The sequence below is a fragment of the Ictidomys tridecemlineatus genome, chromosome 2 (genome assembly GCF_052094955.1).
Source record: "Ictidomys tridecemlineatus isolate mIctTri1 chromosome 2, mIctTri1.hap1, whole genome shotgun sequence".
Lineage (NCBI taxonomy): Eukaryota > Metazoa > Chordata > Mammalia > Rodentia > Sciuridae > Ictidomys > Ictidomys tridecemlineatus.
Window position 1 is genome coordinate 141,411,654 of NC_135478.1, and position 23,971 is coordinate 141,435,624.

General features: G+C 38.5%; 1 protein-coding gene across 3 annotated transcripts in view; it reads right to left on the minus strand.

Moving 5' to 3' along the window:
- The window catches only part of Npsr1 (neuropeptide S receptor 1), a 198,686-nt gene extending 198,036 nt beyond the window's left edge, over window positions 1-650 (minus strand). The window contains exon 1 of one of the 3 annotated variants that reach the window (XM_078039864.1): window positions 220-650. In XM_078039864.1, coding sequence (XP_077895990.1) covers window positions 220-369 — 150 coding nt within the window. In that variant the 5' untranslated portion in view covers window positions 370-650. The remainder of the gene's footprint in view (window positions 1-219) is intronic. The other 2 variants (XM_040291837.2, XM_021722277.3) reach the window with 2 other exon arrangements.
- Window positions 651-23,971: the final 23,321 nt, after the last annotated feature.

The following is a 23,971-nucleotide window of genomic DNA, read 5'->3' on the forward strand; positions in this document are numbered from 1 at the left end:
AGAAAATACACCAGTATACATTAAAAAAAAATCAATAATTCAGAAATCTTGGAACACTATGAAAATCATTGTTTAAAACTATCATTTCCTTTACTCTTTTTAGAAAAGAAAATAAACAATGGCCATTCACAGTACTGGCTGATACTTTCACTGCCCTCCTAAGTTCTATCTGTCCCATAGTTTAAAGTCAACATTCAGCATGGAATCTGGAACACTTACCTTAAAGGAGGAGTAGACAGAGCCCCACTCCTCTCCCTCAGCCACTTCAGTGAAAGTCACCGTTTCAGTGCAAGCCACTCGGGATGAGTCCAGTGTTGTTGGCACGGTCTGGGTGGAATTGGAACTGCCCTCTGTGAGGTTGGCTGGCATGGCTCAGGAGGGGTTGAGGCTTGCTGTCTCTGTCCCTGCAGCCAGGCAAGAGGGTCTAGCTTGCCCCCTGAGAACTGGGCAGCAGCTGCAGCCTGGCACTTCCTCTGATTTCCAAGGCTTTTGGCTGGAGCTCGGCTGAGCAGAGGCACAGAGCCCTCCCTGAGCCCACCTCACTGAAGAGCTCTGCCTGACGACAGGGAGGATCCACGTGCTGCTCTCTCCTCAGCAGCTACAATCCAGGAGCCAGCACAGCCCTGGTCGCCCCACAGTCCCACACAGGACCAGGGCCTCGCCCTGAGGGAAGGGGGGAGCCTCCCACAGTCATGGACATGGTGCCTGGATGGGCCTCCTGCTCTGCTGTGCTTTTCCTAACTTACACAATGGGCTCCCATTCTGTTCCGGCTTCAGTAATTGAGAAACCTGGACTCATCAGCAGGTCAATTAATTCAGGTCATGTTTGCACTTCTGAAATCAATCATAATTATACATTTGTTTCTGTTAAGGTTGCTTTCTGACTTACAGTCCTCACCTAGCCATTTACTCAGTAGCCTGCATATTGTTCAATAGATGGAGGAAAACAGCATATTTGTGTTTCACACCTGTGGTTCTGCTTAGGTTTTCAAAGGGTAGTTCTCAGAAAAATGATGTGTGTGTGTGTGTGTGTGTGTGTGTGTGTGTGTGTGTGTGTGTGTGTAATCCATGATCCCTCATTGATGTGACCAGGGGAGGCCTGGTGAAATCTTCTCACCTGCTGTGGGCTCACCGTAACTCCTGCCTGGAACAGTACTCAGGGTAAGGGTGGAAAGACACTATGAAGAGGAGTTGGAAAGAATAATAGATGTTCCTGCTTCACAAGCAAACTTGCAAAGCATGTTGACCTGTGCCTTGATTTTTCCATTGGATTTCCACAACTCTGGGATGTAGGTAGTGAAGGTAACTTTATATTTTCCTTTTACACTAGGAGAGGCTGGCTGGACAAGATGAAGTGACTTGCCCAACATCCCATAACCAGAAATGGAAATGAGCTGCTAACCTTTCTCTTCTGAAATTCCTAGACAGTGGTGATTTACTGAAACATAGATGAGTTTACATCAAATCCCGAATGCTTACCAGGACGAGAGGTTAATATGTGTACGGTAGCAGGCCAGGTATAAATCATCAGGAACTAAGCTGCTTGTATGACAACCAAGCATAACATTGGAGCACGGACTGTGAAAACACTCTGAGCCAAATAGGCCAACAGTGGTTTATGGCACATGGTATAGGAGGTAGCAGGTTTAATGACTATTAAAAAAAAGACAATGACCCCCATGAAATCTCCTAGGCAAACCTTTGCATGATCCATCCCCCTTCTCCCAACAAGAAGAGAACAGTGTGCTACAGAAGGGAAGATATACTACATGTGGAATAAAGGAGCAACCATTAGAAGGGGGCTTTCCAGAAAACTGGAGATGTTATCAGTTCTTAGAAAAGGGTCAAAACAAAAAAATAACCCAACAAAAGATTCCAACTGGCAAATATTCCAGCCAACAAATGAACATGGAAAAATGCTTAAACTTATTAACAAGGAAAAGCAACTTAATACGAATTTTTACCAATTAGCATAATGAAAAATTATGTATGACTACCTGTCCCCTCCAAAGTGTTGAAAGGATTGAGAAAAAAGGGGTGTACATTTTTACTTCTGAAGTGAGTTAGGTGACAGGGTGACTTTGAAGAGCAATTTGACAGTGTCTAGCAGAGTTGCAATTACAGACCCTCTGATGCATTATTCCATTTCTAGAGGCTGGTAATTTTCCATTTCTATCTGGGTTACTTACATGTGTTTGATTTGGGAAAATTTGCTGGATTACACCATTAAAATGTGTGCACTTTTCTGTTTGTGTGTTTTATTTAAAAAATACAAAATTTTTGTGGGAAACCTCTGAGAAAGAGCAGATGCTAGTTTGGTGTGGATGGGTGGAAAGAGAGAAAATGGCAGTTGTCATAGACAACAGATAAGTGGAGAAAGACCTTTCAGGTTGTATCATTTTCTCTCTACTCATGGTCCAGATCATTGCTTGATCTAAGGTTTCTCAGTGAAAACATTCATAGATAAGTACAAGGAGACATGCAAAAGATGCCTTTGCAACATTGCGTAGAAACAGAAGCAATCTAAACATTCATGGTGTCAAAAATCAATGAGACATCCTAAAGAGGAAACTGCCCACATGCTTCTTAACTGGGTGAATAATTACCATGGAATGCTATACAGTGATGAGAATGAAAGGTGTAGAGCCAAAAATAACATTAGAGATGAGACTCACAAACACAATATTAAGCAAAGTAATAAGCATATTTGTTATCATTTTTATAAAGCATAACTGTGTGCACACACAATGGAATATACATAACAGTTTGAAGGAATTTTTGTAGACCAGGTGGCAAATGAACATGCTATTAAGGTTATTCTTATGTGTCAGTTTGACCAGGTCACAGGGCACACAAAATAGTTGGTCAAACTTTATTCTGAGTGTGTCTGTGAGGGTTTTTTTTTGAATGGTTAACATTTCAATTAGTAAACAGAGTGAAGCAGCCTCATGTGGATGGCTCTCACCCACCCACTGCCTAGACCTAGGACATTCGTCTTTGTTTTTGCCTTTGAAGTTGAAGTGAAAAATAGCACTTCTGGGTCTCCAGCCTATTGGTTGTGCTTCTCTAGAGAACCCTAACTGATACACACAGCTTTTAGCACCTCACCTGAACTGCTCCCTAGAGATTGTACACAGTGAGTGCTCCCTAAAGATTGTACATAGTGAGTGGAACATTGATGAAATACAGAACTTAAGCCATTCAAGCAGCTCCTGGTTTAACCTAAGTGATAAAGATGGGAAACACTCTGTATTGGTAAGGATGTGGAGGAGGAAGAAGAGCTAACATACACTATGGTGGGGAGGTAAACTGATCAAAGAACTTTGGAAAACTGCTTGGAAATATTATCGAAAGCCGAACACATGCACACTCTATGACCTAGCAGTTTCACTTCTAGGAAAATACCTATCACAAATGAATGCATATGTCAACCAAAAAAATATAATGGTGATTATAGTGACTCTGTTCGTATTTGCCCCTAACTAGAAACTACAACAACATTAAAGTGAAATAATAAACTGTGGCATATTTTCACAATGGAAAAGATACATTGATGAGAAGGCTTGATGCTGCGAGGCTGGTAATTCTGTTCCATGACTTGATGGTGCTGCACTTGTGAATGTGCATTGTACTATGTACTCTTATGGTTTCTGCCTTTTTTGTGTAGGTGTTTTGCAAGCTGTGGGGAAATCCTGCAACGGGTAGGGAGGCAGAGCCTGGTTGGGTCATAGTTTGAAAAGGGTTGGCGGCAGGAGGTAGAAATGGTGACCTAACATAGACAAAGGCTAAGGACCATGGATGGCAGATAAGCTGAGAAAGAACTTTCTAGTTGAGTTGTTTTTTCTTCACATGTTGCCCAGATAGATCCTTGCTTGGCCTGTGGTTATAACAGAGAAGAAAAATAGTAGCAGCAACTGTGGTGCGAGGCCTTGGGGTGAGGGTGAATTAAGTTCAACATGCACAGATAGGCAGCTGGCCTCTGAGTATTTCTTCTTGTCCCATTTGTATCAGGCTGAAATTGGTGCTTGGCCAGGATTGGGGTCTCATCAGAAGCTCAATGGGGGAAGGACCCACTGTTGGGTTTCTTCAAGCTATTGGCATAATTCATTTCCGTGTGGCTCATATCTTTGAAGCCAGCAGAAGGGCAGGATACTGTAGCAAGATAAGTGCACTACTCTTATGCAATCTCATACATTTAATTGCATCTGTTCTTTTCCTTATTCTCCAAAATAAAGTCACAGATGCATCTTGCTGCCATCTCAAACACCTCTGACTGCTTACTCCACTTCCAACACACCTCCCAAGGAATGAGTTGGAAGGAGTTTGCCAAGGGTGGGGCTGAGAACAGGGAGTTTGCTGGGTTGCTGGGTTTGACTGCAGCTAGGGGCACTGTGTACAACTCACTTTTGCCCCCCAAAGTGGGTCTGGCATGTTTTCCTCCTCACCACTGCCTCCCTTCTCTGATGGGTTCGCTCTCCTATATGCATGTCTGTGGATGTTTCCAGAGCATTGTTCCTAGTCCAAATCCAGGGAACTCTTTGCTTTTCTAAGCTGTTTGTGGGAATTAATTTGATATCCAAGGAACTCTCCAATTATCCTGCTGCCCTCTGCTTTCTCGTGACATTGACTGTTTCTAGTGACATTGACTGTTGCTGCCTGAAATCACTGGTAATCTTTTTCACAGATAAGGAAGATGATGCAGCAAGGAGGTTAATTATAGGTTTACTTAGGATTGGCTAGAACAGAGGAGAACAATCACAATTCCCAGGTGAGGAAACTGAGGCTCAGAAAGTTTTGGAACCTTTCTTAACTTTGTATGTGTCCCAGCACATTTCATCCTTAAACTCCAACTCTGCCTCCAAGATCTGTGCTATTCTCTAACATATAATAAAAATATCAATGAAAACAATACTTGCCCTGCTGCTACCAAAAACTAAAAAATTATGACTGGCTAAAGACACTCTTGAGGAAACTGGGTTTCCAAGTCATCCATCACAGTATTCAGGCAGAAATCATGGAATTTATTGTTTTCATTGATTTGATGCTTAATCCCTTAATCCAGATCTAAGAAGTATGAAAGAACATCTTGTTCCTTCAAATAAAATAAACTATTGAAATAGTTTTTTTTTTCTGTTGACAACATACATATTTCTTATGGTGAAAGTGTTATGTGTCCACTCAGCCTTGTATGGCAGCTACACTTCCCAAAGAAGCATCTGCTAGCATTCTGCTCTGGATTTGGGTCCCATCTGTGATGGCACCAAGGCCTGTCATTCAGTGAGAAATTCATAATTGATTTCTTTCCATAAATATATGCAACAGAAATGCATGGTAGAGCACATCAGGATGGCAAGGGACCAGAGGCTACTGGATCATTTTTAAGAGGTGGGATGCTACTCAGGCACAAGATTATAACTGCTTCAGGTAATAATAAAAAGAAATCATTACAGTATTAAAGAGGAAAGAAGTCACAGGATCTTCCCATATTCTGGATAGGGGAATTACACAAGGTGTGAGTTTCAGGTTTAAATGTCACTGGGGCCACTATAAAATCCACCCTCGATATCACTCCTAGGTGTTTATACCTGAGGGAGGGAGATTTTGAATAAGACCAGGTTAGAGTGGAGCCATAAGTTTAAGAAATGTCCACTGGAAAAGATGGATTTATTAACAAAAATAGTTGGGGAAAAGAGCTAAATAAATGTTTTGAATAGCAGAAAAATAATTAATGATCTAAAAGATGATACACTCTCAGAAGACATTAAAGATGGTAAAAAATCATGTAAAGAATGAAAGAAAAAATGGTTAAGGAATATGCACAATGGAAAATATTCAGACATCTATATAATGAGTCCCCTTGGGAGAGTTAAAAACAATTGGAAGCAATTGGAAAATAAAATTTATAAGAGAATTTCATTTATAATTTATAGGAAGTTTAAATTTAGGAATTTAAAAATGTTAGGCATATATTTAACAAAGGAGGTGAAAATACCTCCATAAAACATTGCTGAGAGAAATGAATGAAGACATGAGAAAATAGAGTGGTAGAGCAGCTCAGGGATTGGGGGATTTAGTGTTATCAAGATGTGGATTCTTCTCAAAATGATGCATAGATTCAATGAAATTCCAGTCCTAATCAAATCAAGATTTTCAGTAGAAGTTGACAAGATGATATAAATATATATGCAGAAATGCTTTGCATCTACAGGATTCTTGGAAATGAAGAACAAGGTTGGGATGTTTAACCTACTTGACTTCAAGAGTTTCTCTAAAGCTACAGAATTCAAGACAGTGTGATAATGGCATTATCAGAACAAAACATTCCAAGTATGTGGAAAATGCGGAAACAGATGCCCACTGATACAGGTATCTGATGTTTGACAAAGGGACCCAAACAATCCAATGGGAAATGGAAACTCCTTTCAACAAATAGATTTACACAACTGGATAGCCATATGGAAGGGAAATGAAGCTTGGCCTTCATTTTCCAAGTTATTTTGGCGTGGATATAAACTTAAAACTCTCTGGTCTTTAGAATAAATCACAGAAGGATTTTTTCACAATTTTGATTAGGCAAATGTTTCTCAAGATACAAAAGCCAATAAACATAAAAGGAACATTGATAAACTAGACTTAAATAAAATTAGAATGCTATCTATGGTCAACAATTTTGCTTGATGCTTTCTTTTGTAAAAGAAAAGATATTAAAGTATAGAGGCAAGGTTAGGAGAGATACTTTTAATACATACATGACAAAGGTCCTGTATCAAAGGTATATGAATAAAAAGTTAAAACACAACAAACTAAGTCAGAGAGAAGATTTATACAGATACCTAAAGATGATATGTGAGTGTGGCATAAACATGAAAAAGTGCTCATGTGATTAACGATCAGAGAAATGTGCAATGAGATGCCACTACTCATCCACAGGAATTATTCAAGTTAAAAGACTAACAGCACCAAAGACTGGAAAGGATGTGGAGTAGGTAAAACCCTCACACAATACTGGTAGAAGGAAAACAGCCAACCAACCAAAAACACAAACCCCCCAAAATTGGTACAACTTGGTGGGGAAAGTTCTGTTTTTTATAAAACAAAAACCACACTTATTCTGCAATGAGATACTTTTATTTGTAGGATTGTCATATATCCACAAAAAAACTTGCAAAACAATGTTTATCACAGTTTTATTTGTGGTTGCAAAAAGCTGGAAAGATTCCAGTTGTTCATCCATGGGAGAGTAAATAAATCCGTACCTACTCATACAATGGAATACTTCTCAGTAATAAACAGGAACAAAGTGACAATTCATACAACATGGATCATTTCAAAGTCATTATGGTGAATGAAAAGAAATATTATTAAGAAGAATAAATATTATTTTAATTATTAATTAAGTCTTATAACAACCGAAAGTAATCTCTAAGGTGGAAAAATTTAAGAATATGGTTGTATCTGTGTATAATAGGACTGGTTATAGAGATTGCTGGAAGGGGTGAGAAAAAACTCCCTGATGTGTGTTATGATCTGTTTCTTGATAGGTGTCTGGGATACTCTGTTGTAATGCATCTGTCAAAATCTATCTAATTATGTAATTAAGGTTTGTGTATGTTCTGTACATAATTTTTAACGTGAAGAATGAAAACAAAAGCAAATATCATTGTGTGTTTATTTAATTATATGAATGCTGGGGAAGAGCATACGACATTTTCAGAGTCTTTGCTAGGGCAGTGGTTCTTGGAGCTGTGTGGGAGTGGGGTCGTTGCTGGGATGTAGAACTGTGAAGCCACCTTAGTGTGAAATGCCAGCCTGGGAAAGCCACAAGCACCAGCCTGTGACTCAACTTCAGAGAGATACCACAAGGGCTGAGCCCAGCAGAGCTGTGGGGGCCAGAGCACCCAAGGCCTTGGGGACACAACCTCATCCCAGTGTGCCCAGGAGATGGCATGTGGAGTGAAATGCCATCCTCTATCTTTAAGACTTAATGTCTGCCTTCTTGGGTTTGGATCTCTTTTGGTGCCCATTACCCCTTCTTTTGGCCAACTTCACCCTTCTAGACTCGGAGCATCTATCCTGTGCCTGTCTCACCATTGCATTTTGGAAGTAGATAACGTGTTCGGATTTCGCAGGCTCACAGGGAGACTTCAGAGTGCAAAACTAGTTAAAAATCTTGGGTCTGTTAGGATAGAATAAATGTATTGTTTTATCTGAGAAGGACATGAATTCTGGGTTCATGTGCTGGTCTCAGCATGGCAAAGGGTGGAGGTGGGGCTTAGCGGGGGATGTTTGGGTTATGGGAACTCTCCCCTCACGAATGGGTTCTCGCCATCTTAGGAGAGTGAACTCTTTCTGGACTGGATTAGTGGTTGTGATTGCAGGTTGACATGAAGTGAGTCCCCCCGCCCTGGTGTTTCTGTCCCTTTTGTATTTGCCCACTTGTCTTTCTTCTATCATGAGTTGAAGCAGCTTGAGATCCTCACCAGATCTTGAACTTTCCAGCCTTGAGAACTATGAGCCAAAACAAACTGCACATCTTTAATAGTCACCCAGCCTCAGCAATTCTGTTATAGCAACAGAAAATACACAGACACATTTCCAGTATCAGTGCTGTGGATCTTGACCTTTCCTACAACATGAGACATAGGCCTGAGCCCTTCCCTCCCCAGTCTTTCTGAGATTCTGATGAATTCCCCCAAATCTGTAGAGAAGTAAGCTATATTATAATATAGCCATAGCCAAGAATTGTGACAAGTATTAAGCCCTCAGGAATGGGGGCTTTCTATGGCTTTGGGGATAGGCCACTATGTAGGGAAATTCCTCATAAAAATTTGTAGCCTCATCCTTTGCTCCTTCACCCAACACCTGCTTATCCCTCAGACCTCATGATAAGAAAGGGCTTGCTCACTGTCCCTGGGGTAGCCTTTGGTCATCCTAACGATCATCTTAATTTAGTATTTTTTTTAAAAAAGCTTTTGCTTTCTGATAGATGATCAGCGCTGTGAAGGCAGAATCCACAACTGTTGTGTGGACTGTTATCTTTAGCATCTTGCTAAGTGCTTGGCACACATGTAGTAGATGTCAAATAGAAAACTGTTGGATGAATGAGCCAGAGTGCAGATGCCTGAGTACAGTGTTCTTACCAGGACCACTTTGAAGCTTCTCTAATTTAAGATCCAAAAATGTCAAACCACAGGAAAATGTCAGGACTCTCAATATATTACTAGGCATTAATTGCTAACAACAATTAATTAACCACAAACCTGAGCATGTTGTGATGCTGCAGTTGTGAATCCTGATTAGACAATAGTGCTGGAGATCCCAGCTCAAGGCAGGGACTGACAGTAACCCTCACAGTGATTCCACACTGGTTGGAGAGTTCTGATCTCTGACAACTACCAGGAGAGGAAGCTAGACATTCCCCACCTGGCCAATGTGCCCTCCAACTGAGGCCTTAGTAAATGGCTCATTAAAAGGTTGCAATAAAGTGAGTAGCACATCACTGTGTTACTTATGAATTCGGAACTCTTTCAAAGCTTTGCTTTTTATCTCTTTATGGCCCGCCAGGTTAGGGTTTCTTAATCCTCATTGCACATTGGAAAAACTTGGGGTACTTGAAAAATTACTTATACTTGGGTTCTACCCCCAAAGATTTTGAAGAGATTCTGAGGGTAAAACCTGGGCTTTGAGATTTTTTTTTTTAATGCTCCCCACATATTTCTAATATGCATGCAAGGGAAAGAATCCTTTTCTAGGAGTACAACAATTCTAAGTCTCTCTTGCCATCTGCCCTCCCATTTTCCACTTGGTTCTGCATTCCTAATTATCTAGCCCTACCTGGTCTTCAGCCCTGTGGGCTGCTTCTAGCACTCCAGGGCCCCACAGCAAGTGTGACTTCATTTGCAGGCTCTGCTTTCTCAAAACCCAGTTTTAGCCAATCTGCATCCATAGTCTCAGAGGAGCAGAGAGATGAAGGAATATTTCCACTTTTTAATTTTAGGACTACCAGTTTTTCTGCTATTTTTCTTAGCAACAGGATGTCCTAGTCAACCTTCAATTTGGAGACATTTACACACCCCAACTTAAATCACATTTCAAGGACTAAGCATTGGCTTAATTAAAACATATACAATCTGAGCCTGAAAGAAGAATATTCAGGACAGGAAGGAAGTATAGTTTACAAAGCTCCAGCTAAACTCTTTAGATTTTCTCTGTCCTTGGGGAAGTTTACTAACTTTTTCTGCTGTTCTTACCTTAGCAGGGTGGGTTCTTAGTTGAATACTTGTACCTGAGAATGCAACAGATCTAGGAACAAGGGATTTCAAAAGACTTAACCAAGGCTTGGAGACCCCAAAAGAGAAATTGCATGAATTGCTATGCAACTGCTTTATGAAGTACATTTACTTTTTATGTTTCTGGGACATGTGAAGACTGCAAGACTTTGGGGAAAAATGGCAGCTTGAAAGTTTCTTTCTTTTCTTTTTTGTTTACCTTGAACCCAGTGTGTGTTCAGTTCTCTTCTCAGCCTTCTGTCATTTCTTGTGCTATTGGTCAAGCATGTAGTTTGGAGAAAGGAATCTCCATGTCTAGCCCTCTTACCTTATCATCTTGGGCACTTCTGATCTCTAATAGCTATAGGGACATATGCAGTAGGCATGTATCCTACCCTGCAGGAGGGAGGAAAACCAAACAGCTTCAGCTGAAACAGTTGTCCACTATGGCCAGTGTCAGGGATCACACAGAATCATCATCAGGACCTGTTCCTGGGTGGCCTCCCAGTGCCAGAGTGGGCCAATGTGGATTTTTTTTCCCAAAACCACAGGCATAGATAATGAACAATAAGTAAGGGCATACTGGCCATTGTATCTATGAGCCATTCCAGATGTCAGCTCAGGAACATCTGGGAGCCGACTCAGTTTCCACAAGTTTTCTGCCTTTGGTTCACAGATGATCCTCATATTTTCCTCTAAAGCAGTGGATAATTGGGACCTAGCACTTCAGGTTTGAAGGGAGATGAACTTATCTACAGAAAATAGATTTTTTTTAAGTGCTAAGGAAGAGGAGTGCAAAGATTCATATTTGAAACATTATTGTAGCACATTTTGATCACTGTGAAGGAAAAAGATTTTGTGGTTTGGTTTTGGTTCCTTCCTTTATTCTCCACCCTTCACGTCTAGCCTTTTAGTTTTTCTTCTTTTCTTTCTTTAAAAATGGTGTTGTAAAAACTGGATATCTAGTCTCTTTTCTAGATGAAGGTCACCTTTCCTTGGTTATTGGCTCTCTTCGTTTCCACTAGGAAAACTTTTGCACAAAATCAGTCTCCTGTCAGCCATGAATAGAGGCAGTTACCCACTAGGAACATTTATTTTTGAAGTCTTGACCTTCCTAGAATGAAAATCTTTGCCCTGAGAGAGGCATTTCAGCTTTGGCTAACAGTCTGATGGAGAGATTTGGAAGAGAGATGTTCGAGGTTTCATGAATTCCCCACAGTGTCCTGCTTCATGCATTTTTTTTATGGGAGTCTTGGCTACAATATTTATGACCTTCAACAAAGGCATTGTTTTCCTACAAAGCTAAAGGGGAAAAAGTTTGTAAGCTTTGGAATAAAAATTGTAAGCAAAACTTTCAAACTTATTTCTTATGTATGTGTTTTGAATGGTTACTGGGGTCTATATCAGTAAGGATTGCCACTCTTCCTCACTGCAGACTCAAAGTCCAAAGGTTTTCTTGTTCACCCCATGTAAACAAGACAGAAAGTTCTGGAATTCCCAGGTATTTCCTGACTGTCTAAACATCTTTGTTAGTTGAAATGTTGGTACTTTCACGTAACACTAACTGTGGTCTGGCTGTCAACATGATTGGGATCCCAAGTTGGCTCTGTACTTTCTGACTGTAAAACTATGAATTATTTACTTAACACCCTCAACTCTCTTTTCTCCTCATTTGTTAACTGGAAAGACCAGAGTGTTTGAATCATAAGAGTGTTGGAGAATTAAACGAGGTAAGTTTTTACCTGTTAATGCTAATTTTCTTCTTTCCTTCTCCTTAATCATTATTTTTTTATGTGTAATTTTTTTCTCTACTCTGCATTTAGTCTCCAAATTCTGAGGGAGTTGCCCTCCTTTCTATGTCCTCTGACCTTATTACAAAAGCTACCAGATCTCTGTGGTCCTAGACAAGAGAGATTATGAAATGCCCCTTGCATTGAAATGCCCCTTTGTGTTCCTGAAACAGCTTACAGCATCAAACCACCATTCCCTATGTGGCTTAAATCAGACCCACAGTGTTCCTTTGTGGGTTAAAAACCTATAAGGAGGCTGGACAAAGCCTCTGAATTCCATTTCTATGCCTCTTAAACAGTTAACTAAATTGTTTTGTTTCCACCATCAATCAGTGCTGAGGGCCATTACCAAGTAGGAATGACGCATCGAAATTTCCTTGCCAAGCGTACCCCATGTTGCTTAGAGGACATTCGATGGGACATTGCATGCATGCTTTAATAAGGTGACCTTGCTCAAGGACCAAGGCGGATCCGGGTTTAGAGCTGATCAGTTGCCTCCCATATTTCAGCATCAGGCTCTTCTAGCCTTGCTTACTCTTCTCTCTGAAAGAATAGCATTAATTTTGCCTGACCTCTGGGATGCTTGCAGATCTCATGGTAGGAGTTCTCCCTAAGCAACAGTCCCTCTCTCCTTCCTGCAAAGGTCACTTTCTCTGCTCTTGCAGGAATCCTTTTGAACAAAGTGTCACCTGTCCAAAGTTCCAAGTTATTTCTCAAAACCTTCAAAAGGTTTAAATCACAAGTTGTATTAAATTGTGACATGTTGTTGGCTAACAATCTAGTCATAAAAAATGTACAAAGCATTGATACGTGAGGAACATGTTGGGTCAATCTGCTGTCAGAGGATCCCTGACATGCGCTAATTTATAATTTAGTTGGAGAAAATAGACAAGTAGAATAACACAAAGAGAGTAAAATAACATGGACTCAATAGGTGACCAGAGCAGAGGGTGACTCATCTCTAAATGAGTAGTGCGTAGAACTAATATTCTGAGTTCACAGGAAGCAGAGATCAAGTTTTAAATTGGGGGTTTTGTTTGTTTAGTTTCTTTGGATGAAGAACTCACCTTTCCCTCTGAGTGAAGAGTGGCTAGTTAAGTGTGAATTGTAGGACAAAGGAAAGTCACTTTGGCCAGCTGGATTTTGATCCTTTGATAACAGAACATGCCATTGCCTGCAGAGAGTAAATTTCCCAGGGTTAAAATGTGAATAGACACCTCAGTCCCTGGGACTTTTCCCTTAGAGGAATGAGTTGACAACTTAAAGCTTGAAATATTTCTGGTCGTGAGTATAAAAGACCACAGCTGCTGCATTTGGACACTACTGCTTCTCATAGAAGCCAGGCAAAAGTGGATTGGTTGAGGAGCTTTAGTTACAGAGGTGCTTAGGGAAGGATATGGAGAAGGAAAAGTGGGAAATTCCATCTAAACACTGTGCTGGGTGCTTACTGGATGTCACAACATTTAATTTCCTGAATAGTCCATCAAAGCCAGTGCACATCTCCTCCATTTTAGAGATACAGGGAACTCTTGGCAAAGACGAGCTTTTCAAGTAGAGTGATGGAATTAGAAACAATCACTTACTCTCCACACTAGTTGACCTTCCCCTCTCCCTGACCCTGACATTCTGATGGTGAGGGTTCTAAATCATCAGTATAAAATAAAAGTCTATGTTCGGTGTTAGAAAATTGCTTTGAAGATGGAGAAATTCTTTTTGGATCCCAAAGAACAGATAAATTCAATGTTACCTCTGGTAATTGCTTACTCTGACAGGTGCAATAGGTTACGCTTGTTACAATAGTTAAGAGATGTATTCCCTGAATAAATGGAATGTAGTGTTCTACTTGAAAGAGGACATTGGAAAGAAATATGATTTAGCAGATCATGCCTTTAGGTTGCATTTTCTAATTATAACAGTAAAATGTGCCTACTCTCAATAAATATCTGAAGGTGCAAAGACACATGTTCTATTAACTGCTAATGTAATCCTCAGCACCCAAGTAAGATCATTCTTTATACTTGGCTTTGCACTTTGCTTTTTAATCTCATGGTGTAGATTTTTATATCAAGAAATACAATGGTTGTTTTAATGTCTCTCTGTTATGGCAATATGCAATGTTCCACAATTTGTTTGATCGTCCCCTTATCGCTGAGATTTAGTTGTTTCTGATTTTTCATAGAGAAATGAACAAACATCTTTGAGCACTTGTATAATTGTTTCTTCAAAATATTTTCTTGAGATAGAATTGCTGCTACTGTTTTTTCTCCATCTATTTCTTCTTCTTTGGTTTTAGTTTTGGTGTTTTGTATTCTGAATTCTTGGGCTAGAATACTTGGCTTTTATTTTCATTCTTTCATGATTGTTACTAAAGTGCTTAAGGCAATGAATTTTCCTCTAACTAGGTTTTTTACCTGTATCCTGGAGCTTCTGATATGTAATATCTTTATTTGAATTATTTCCCACAATGTATATGTGTTTGATTTCTTCTTAGACCAAATAATTACTTGTAAATGCTTTCAAGTGTTCATTATCATTTAATTTAATTCTGTTTCTACTTATTTCTTAAATTACATTCTGTGTTCACATTTAATTTAATTTCATGTTTCTACTTATTTCTTTTTGGGTGGGGGTACCAGGAATTGAACTCAGGGGCACTCAACCACTGAGCCACATTCCCAGCCCTTTATTGTATTTTATTTAGAGACAGGGTCTTACTGAATTGCTTAGAACCTTCCTTTTGTTGAGGCTGGCTTTGAACTTGAGATCCTAGTGTCATAGCCTCCTGAGCTGCTGGGATTACAGGCATGCCCACCTTCTACTTATTTCTTGAATTACATTTTGAAGACAAGATGTATATTTTGAAATGTCTTTATTTACATATTTTTTAATGTCCCTGGAATTCTATTCATAAATTGTATACACTAAGGCATACATGAACACAAATAATTTCATGTGTGTATTGTTAGGATACCTTCATCTACTTGACTGTATTCTTCAGAACATTCTTTCTTTTTTTTTTTTTTTTTTTTTTTTAGGTGCTGGGGATTGAACCCAGGCCTTGTGCATGTGAGTCAAGCACTCTACCAAATGAGCTATATCCCAGCCCATAGAACATTATTTCTTCCCTATTGGTTTTTGTTTACTTCATTTGTCAAAGAATGAAAGAAGTTTATGTTTCCCATTAGTACTCTGTTAGGCTCTATAATAGTTTCTCCTTGTATTTCCTTTAGGTTTTGATCATGCTTTTTAATGTTGTATTATTGTCCCAGAAAGATTAATGATGTACATATTTATGTTAGACTATATCAATCTGCAAGCCAATTTCCCGTCTTAGCTAATATTTTTTTTCACCTTTGGTTTTGACTTGTTTTATATTATAATCTGACATTGGTTAAGAATTCTTTTTGGCTGCAAATAACAGAGGAATGAAAAACAGTTTCAACAGGATAGTTTTTCCTTCTTCCTTCCCCTTCTAGTAGCATGGAGACGAGGTGTGGAAAGCTAGAGGATGAAGAGGTTCTATTTCATCCTCAGTGGACCAGGCTCCTTGCATCTTCTTGCTCTGTCATGCTTGGTGAATTGCTTGCATCCTTAAGGTCACCATATGGAACTGGAAAGTCCCATTCCACTAGGTTAACATTCCAGCCAATGAAAGAAGAAAGTGGGGAAGACAAAAATATGCTTAGCTCTTTCTCAGACAGCTTTCCCAGAAGCCTCCCTCCATAACTTCTGCTTATATTTTACTGGCCAGAACTTAGTTATATGGCCTCTTCTATTTGCAAGAGAGACTGGAAACACTGTGATATCCCATAAAATCAGGATTCTTTAGGTACATGAGTTAAGAATGGATTGGCAGATAATAGTCTCTGACATTGATGACTTTTTTCTTTTCCACCAATGTTCTTTGCGTATCTTTTCTCATCCTTATTTTCTAGCTTTCTTAGTCATTGGCTTTAGATCTTCTAAATAGGTTTTGTTTTTAAAATTTGTTTAATTTCCAGATCTCTTTCTTTTAGCAACAAACTGCTTTAACCATTTATATTTATTATTAAATATCCTATGTTTGGTCTCTATATGTTTTCTAATTTTGTACCTTTGTTTTCCATAATTTGCTAGGATTTTAAATGTTGTCTTCTTTTTGATGTTACCTTTACATTGTTTCTTTATGTTATGTTTTAAAGGTTTTCTTTAGTTTTTTTTCTTCTGTAATATGGAAGATATGAGTTTTTGTATTACTAATATATATTTTCAATATCTTTAAGTTATTTGATTAAACATTACACTGTTAACTTATTAACAGTGGAAATAAGACAACTTACCAAATGGAATTCTTAGGCACAAAGTGAGGGGATTGTATAATTTACCATTCATACTCTGATACTTTGAGAATGTAATGAGTAATTTAAGTAATATACATGCATGTTTGATCTGTAATAGGATAGGATAAACCAGGGTTATCCTATCCTAGGACAACTGATGATATTTGATTATCTTCACCCTAGGGAACCATCTGCAAAATGGGAATAATGACAATGTTTACTTCTCAGGTTGTTGTGATGGTCAAGGAAGCTGATATGCATGTGCAGTATAGTTGCTGGTGCATTGTTATCTGGCATTTGTTCTTGTTAATGAGAAAATTAAAAAAAAATTTTCTAAAGAAAAAATTTAAAAGCATCTAATATTTTTGCATGTTGATTCTCTACTGTACCCATGGAACTTGAATGATGTTTTTTTTATGTTTTTAGGAAGTGGGCAGGTATATAAAGAATAGGATACTTGGAACTATTTTTTTGTGCACTTTTTCTCTTTTCTTTGTACATATTTTCATAAACTCCTTCATCTGATATCAAGTTATGAGAGTATTTTCAAACAAAGAGCACTATTGATGCTACTCATTACTCTGTTAATCCCAGATGAATCAGCCTCATTTATGAGAATTTGAGATGAAGATGGTGGTTTTCCACCTTTGTAGACCTTGAATCATTCAGAGACCCCCATATGTCACAGATGCCTGTGTCCCACCTCCTGGTTTTTCTGTAATGTGTGTATAGGTTGGGCTAGGAAGAATTTTTATAAGTCCTTATACATTTGGTTGGTAAGTAAATAGGTCCTGTCCCTCTTGAGGCGTAAGTGCATGGCCACAAACCTCAGATCCATAATATGTGCATGGGTATAGGGTGATCCTTCAAGTCATTGGAACAAAGCAATGCAATTAAGAAACAATTAAGAAAAAAGACACTTGCTTTTCCTTCCAGAATTAACCACTCTTCAAATTTCTCCTCTATCCAGTAGACAAAGGAGCAGGAAATGCTGCCATCTTATCTATATCACAACCGTTTCTCTACAAACTTTCCCAAACATTGTATCAGTGTGTCTCAAATTTTAGCATTTCACAATAATCACCTGGAGATTAATAAAGGATGGAGGGGCTCCAGCTCACTATAAAAGTAAGGGCCTAGGTTCTACATTTACCCCAAGTGCCGCAGATGATTCTGATACCAATCTTTGAGAATCAGTGTACTAAGCTATTTTCTTGAGAACTTTAATTAGTACCAATCTTAAGAGGAAATTTATGTGTAATATTCATGCATAGTTATCTGTGACTCAGGCTCAATTTTGTGTAGTAGAGATTTCTTGAGCTATTATCCTTTTACTTGAGTTGATTTTTTCCATCCTTTTGGAATGCGTTATGCATACCAAACACTAAGCACAATCTAAAGTATAACAATATGGACTGATATTTCATAAGTACCTGAGATTTTAATCACATAATTTATACTAACCTAAATGTCTGGAGATATTCTGATTGTCTATTGTGTATCAAAACACTCCAAAATTTAGTGACATAAATCAACAACCATTTTATTGTTCCTACAGATCTTGTGGATCATGAAATTGAAGGGCAGAACAGCAATGGTTTGTCACTACTCCATTATTTTTGGTACCTCTCTATGAGGACTTCACCGTAGGTGTCTGAAGTGATGATGGGTTGACATCTTTTAGAGTATTTTTCACTCATGCATCTGGTATGTGAGCAGGGAGGATGTGAATTTCGAGCTCAGGTGAAACTGTTGACAAGAGTGCCTGCTCGGAGCCTGCTTATGTGACATTTGTTTGCTCACAGCATGGCAGCCTCAGGGTAACTGAATATCTCATATAGTGGATCAGAGATATGGAAGCAAGTGGTTTAGTAAACAAGACACAGCTCCATGACATTCTATGACTTAGCCTTCAAAATCACATAGCATTGGCTCTTCCATTCATTTCATCTACTACTGGTTAAAACTTTCAGACCCTCATCTCTTCGTGGAAGGAGTGCCAAAGTGGATTTAAAAGCCTCCACAGAGGAAGAAGCAATTTGTCATGTGTCACCTGGATGAATGTTGGCTAAACTTCAGTATAGAACTCTCTTACTTGTTTGATAAATTAATAACCTCTCTTACTGTAAATAAAACTAAAGCCTCACATTTGATCCAATTCCAACTTATATAGTATTATTAGCATTGTTCAGTTGAATTTTATTTCTAAGATTTAACATGGATTTGAGTCTTGGTTGTAAGTTATCCTAATGAGCCATAATAATATTTTTCTGGTTACCTTTCTGCTATTTGAATGCACTGTTGTGTGAGCCCTTATCTCAATTCCATCTTATTAGCTGCACCAAACTGTCTCCAAAATTCCACAAACATCACCCTTTCTAACAACAAATCATCCCAGGCTCATCCTATTTTCTTACCCCAAGACCCAGTACCACCAACATTTGAGACACCTGTTAGTTCCTTTAGGGAGAGAGTATAAAGGTTGAACACAGACTCCAAGAACTATAAATAAAATGGCCTTTGGTAACATATTCATTGGATCATATAAGAAGGCCATGAAATTGTTGCCACAATTTGTAGTGAATAAGTGTATAATTCAGCTATTGATGTGTTATGGTGTATCCAGGGAACTCTGTGATGGTTGACACAGCACTGATTAGTGTAAAGTCAGAGAAGGCATGTGAGAATTAAATGTAGTGACTCTGGAGTTTGATTGGGATGATATCAGGCCCACTCTCAGTTCTAGAGTAGAAGTCTTTCAAAACCCTCAGTGCATGGCAATGATTTCAACTTCCACTTTTATTCTTTCTCAAATATAAAAGCATCCCAGTCAGTTATTTGGTAATGCTAACTTACCCAAACTGCTAGTCTTTCATCTCCCTTTTCTTATATACAATGAATTTCTATCAGAATCAGAACATCATGCTCCATATTGTCAAACTAAAGATATCAATGTTAAGGTACATTTGCTGAAAACAAAATTATGAAGCCCAATCTCCTGTCACTTAAATAGAAGACTCATTGCTCTAAACCTAGCACATGCTGGTTCTATCAGTTAGTGGAACTGACATATAGTCGAAGTACTCTGGAACCAGATTAACTGGCTCAAGTTTAGCAGTCACTTTTTCTTGTCTGATATTGAGAAGTTTCTTAATTCATTTGTATCTCAGTTTCTTAATGTATACAATGGAATTAATAATAGCAGTTAGCTTCACACATTAAGCACTTTAGAATAAACAGTCGTAAATGTGCAAAAGTCTTAAGGGTTTCATGAAAAGTCACATTTACCTAGCTAGTGAAGAATGGAAGTAACTTTCCAATGGAGATATATACAACATCAAAACTCAGATTATTTCTTAGGACATCATTGAAAACATTATGTGCGGGAGGTTAGGAAGTCTGGGTACTATTATAAGCACCACCCCTTAATAATTGTAATTTTTGAAATGATTTAATCTCTTATACTGTTTATGCAAATATATGGAATATTATTGAACTGCCTGTTCTAGAATGTATGTGAGAATTAAATGTGGTTATTAATGTCAAAGTGCTAGGAAAGCATCAAAGTGCAAGATAATTGAATTTGATTAAAGGGAAGATTTCATTGTCATTGTCACCATCATTATCAATACATCAGTCAGCAGATTGAAGCATTTCAAGGGAAAGTGGACATCATGTGTGAACCTCTTGCCAACCATGTCCCACCTTGGCTTCATGGTTTTCTTTGGGAAGTTGAATTATGGGGTAAATGCAGTATTACATAGATCAGGTTGTAAAAGGAATTAGGCAAACAGTGGACAGGGGAGACTTTTCAAAGAAAAAATACCGTGGAGTTAGAATGTCATTTTCTCATAATTTGAGTACAATGGGTTTCTCTCCACGGCTGACATCTGATTATTCAGATGAGTTAAAACTTCAAGTGAAAAAAAGTAATTTTATTTTGTGGAAGTAATATAAAATGGAATGTGTTTTAAGAAGCAACACATGCTGAAAATTAATTTGAGCTGCTTGGAACACTTTGAGAAATTAGAAATTTATAAACACAGAACACATTCATGTATCTGTTGTAGTTAAAGACCATATGTTGCCTGGGTAAGAATTAATTAACCTCATGATTTTTCAGTGATTTCCTTATAATAGGACTTGAATCATTAACCATTTGTGACCATCTTCTAGATTCACGTGGCCTCAAGTTGCTCATTATAATTATAAAGCATGGTTTGGGAGAGAGTTAAGTCAGATAATACACTAATAAGTAAATAATAAAATAGCCTCTATTTTAAAATATTCAGGGAGTGGAAAGGTGTTTTATGCTTTTGTAATCATATTGAAACACAGGGCCCTGTTTATGTTGAAGTTTTATTATGGGGTTTTTGGCATCCTTTGAGCTCTGGAACAGAGAGTTTTGGCAGGAAGCAGAATGGCCCTTTTATAGACATTAAATATTGTTGGTCATATAGTCATGATGCTAACATATTAATAGAAGATATATAGAGAAAGGTGTATTATTTTCTAATTCATAAATCTATGGGGTTTTTTTTTGAGGGGGGATTCACACAAATGAGGCAGATGGCAAATGAAGTCTAATGTGGTCTAGAATGTAGAAGAGAAAACAAATGTAACTATGTTTTGGAGACACTTTCCTTCAAAGAAACTTTTGCCAAGAAAACTTCAGTGTACAATTTATCATTTCAGGATTTAAAAGATAGAAACCATTTAAGCTGTATTTTATTTGATTTCATAAGAAATGACAACTGGGTCTAATCAGAACTTTAAGTATATGGGCAGGAGGAAGACCCAGGGACTCTAAGTTCTGATGGTATGAAGATTGTAGTAACAGGGTCATCATGTGTGTTACTATGCACCTCACTGTCTTCCTGGCCTCAGGGCTGAGGGGCCTTTGACATGAAACTCCATGATTGACTGAGAACTGTTTATTTTATTTATTATTATTATTATTTTTAGTGACTCACAGGAGAACTGTGTCAACAATGAGGATCCTGGATGGGGCTAGCTCAATACTTCCCTTCAAACTGTTCAGATGTTTGCAATGATTGACAGTGTCCTTCAGTGCCCTTGAGCGGGTGTTCCAATCACTTTGCTTTCAATCCTTCAAATTTTACTTTGCCAAATAGAAAGAATGGTAAATAATGATAACAATTCTTTTATGCAAGTGGAAGCAAATGCTACTTTCTGAATCCTTTGAGTTAGAAGAGAGGGAAAAAGGATGTTAACTAAGAGAATAATTATGAGAAGATAAATTTGTCATATTATTATAATTTTACACACTTATTTAAAAGACCCCCCCACACACAAGGGTTACTGAAAGAAAAAATTAACCCCCACAACTGGGCTCAAGATAAGTCAGGGCGCTATCATGGATATGTGAATTCATTTGCAACCTATATCAGACATTTTAAAATACAAAAACATATACACACAGTCAGAGCCAATATTCTGCTAAGATCTTTATAGGCAGTACTTTATTTTAATCCAAACAACTCTAGGAGGTGGATATTATTAGGAGGAAATCAATGACCAGAGAGATTAAATAATGCATTCAAGGACATGTAAATGGTAAACAGGGAGTCAGGATTCAAGCAAGTTTTGTCTGGTATTAAAGTTGACATAAGAACAAGGCCCTGTGATGACAGAATGTTCACAGAATTGCTACCTTCTCTTTTCTGTTTCTCACCCTTCTCTTTCTTGCTCTGTGTGGTCCATTGGACTGCAAGTTTAGTGAGATGAGATACAATCTGTCATATTTCCACCACATACTGGATCCTGGTTGTATTTGTTGACTGACTGACTGAGTGAATGAATGAATGAATGAATGAGCGAATAGCCTGGTTTCCTTGATGACTTTGAATCAAAAAGTATTTTGGGAAAGCTGGACTCTTGATATGGAGAAGACTTAGGAATTCTTTAGCCAACAAATTTCATATATATTTTTCTTTTATATATGCACAAGAATACTAGATACTGAACTTCCATGTCTGAATAAATCCAAGAGTTCTTTTAACTAGTAAAAAAAGAAAATCCTGAGTCACAAGAAAAGTTTTTTGTTGTTTTTAATTAGAAGTGTTTCTTATTTCTCAGTGATATGATGATGTCTCTTCTAATTGATTTGTTCTCAGAGTCTATGAATTATTACCCACACAGTAGCTAGGATGATTTTTAAATTTTTTTTTAGAAATTTAAATCGATTTTTCTCTCCCCCCTGCTCATCCTCCTCATGTAGCTTCTCATTTCACTTTGAGTAGATTCTGACTAAGGTTCAGGTGGCCCAGTGTGATCTGCTGGCTCTCTGATCTCACCTTCCATGGGACCCCCAAACTGACTTCTCCCCAGTGTTGCTGGTGTTTTTGATTTACTTTTGTCCAACATGCCAGATGCTTCAGAACCTCTTCACTTGCTGTTCTCTTCACCTGGAATGCCTTTCCTCAGAGCTGTTCTTGGGACTTGTGCCATTCTTATTTTTGTTCAAGCGTCACTTTTCAAAGTCCTTCCCCAGTCACTGTCTCATCCCTCCACCCATCACTCTCTGCTCACACTGCTCTGTTATTCTCTACAGGGACTCATTATTCCATGACCTTTTGTGATGTATTAGCTTGCGCCTTGTCTGCCCCTGGCTGCCCTGGCTGCCTCTCGTTTCCTCCCACTGGAATGCAAACTCCGTCAGGGCAGAGACTGTTTGGTTTACTGCTATGTCTCCAGCATTTAGAATAATATGCAATGCAGAGGGTTCTAAATAAGTCCTTGTTGGATGAGTTGGGAATGGTGGGGCAGATGGATGGAGAGGGCTCTCCAAGGCCAACACAGGTCTTATGGGGACTGGGCGATACACAGCTGTATGATTGCATGCCACTTATCGTTGGAGGGGAATGACATTTAGAAGGTCAGTGGGTGAACGTATAAAACACACATACTTTATACCTAAGGGAGAATTCTCAGGGTCAAACTCCAGAAATCCATATTCATTATCTACTTCAATGGGGATGAACATCAGGAAATGAGGTAAAAATTACTGCAGATTCAGCTGCATAGTTAGTAAGCTAAATGGATATGATAATTGTTTTTGACCTCAGAGCAAGGACTAACCCAAACCTGTTTTTGTTTGATCTAGCTTTTATTTCTTCAGCACTGACGTAAGATGTGGGATGGTGATTCTCTGCCCTGCTATCTTAATTAGTATAAAGAACTCCAAATCTATACTCTCCTTTGGTGTCCAGGCTTCCTTACACTCACATGTGAGCACAGAGTTCTAGTATTTTCAGACACTCTTGACAGTTCTGCGTGGCAGGGGACTTTGGCTAATACGTCTCAGCTTCAAACCACCTCTTATATTCAGTTTTTGACCTCAGGGCTAGGACTCACCCAAACCTGTTTTTGGTTGATCAGTGACTCCTTGTAGTCTCCCCTCTTCATAGGGAGGATCCTAATGCCTGACAGAAGAGGGAGAAGGGACTTGTTTTCTTGTGTGTTTCTTGTTCATCTCAGCCATACCACAACCGTTGTTCTTCATTATGACAATGGCAATAAGTTTTGTAGTAGTAGCTTTCCAGTTTGCCTTTAGAACCAGCCTCAAGGTATC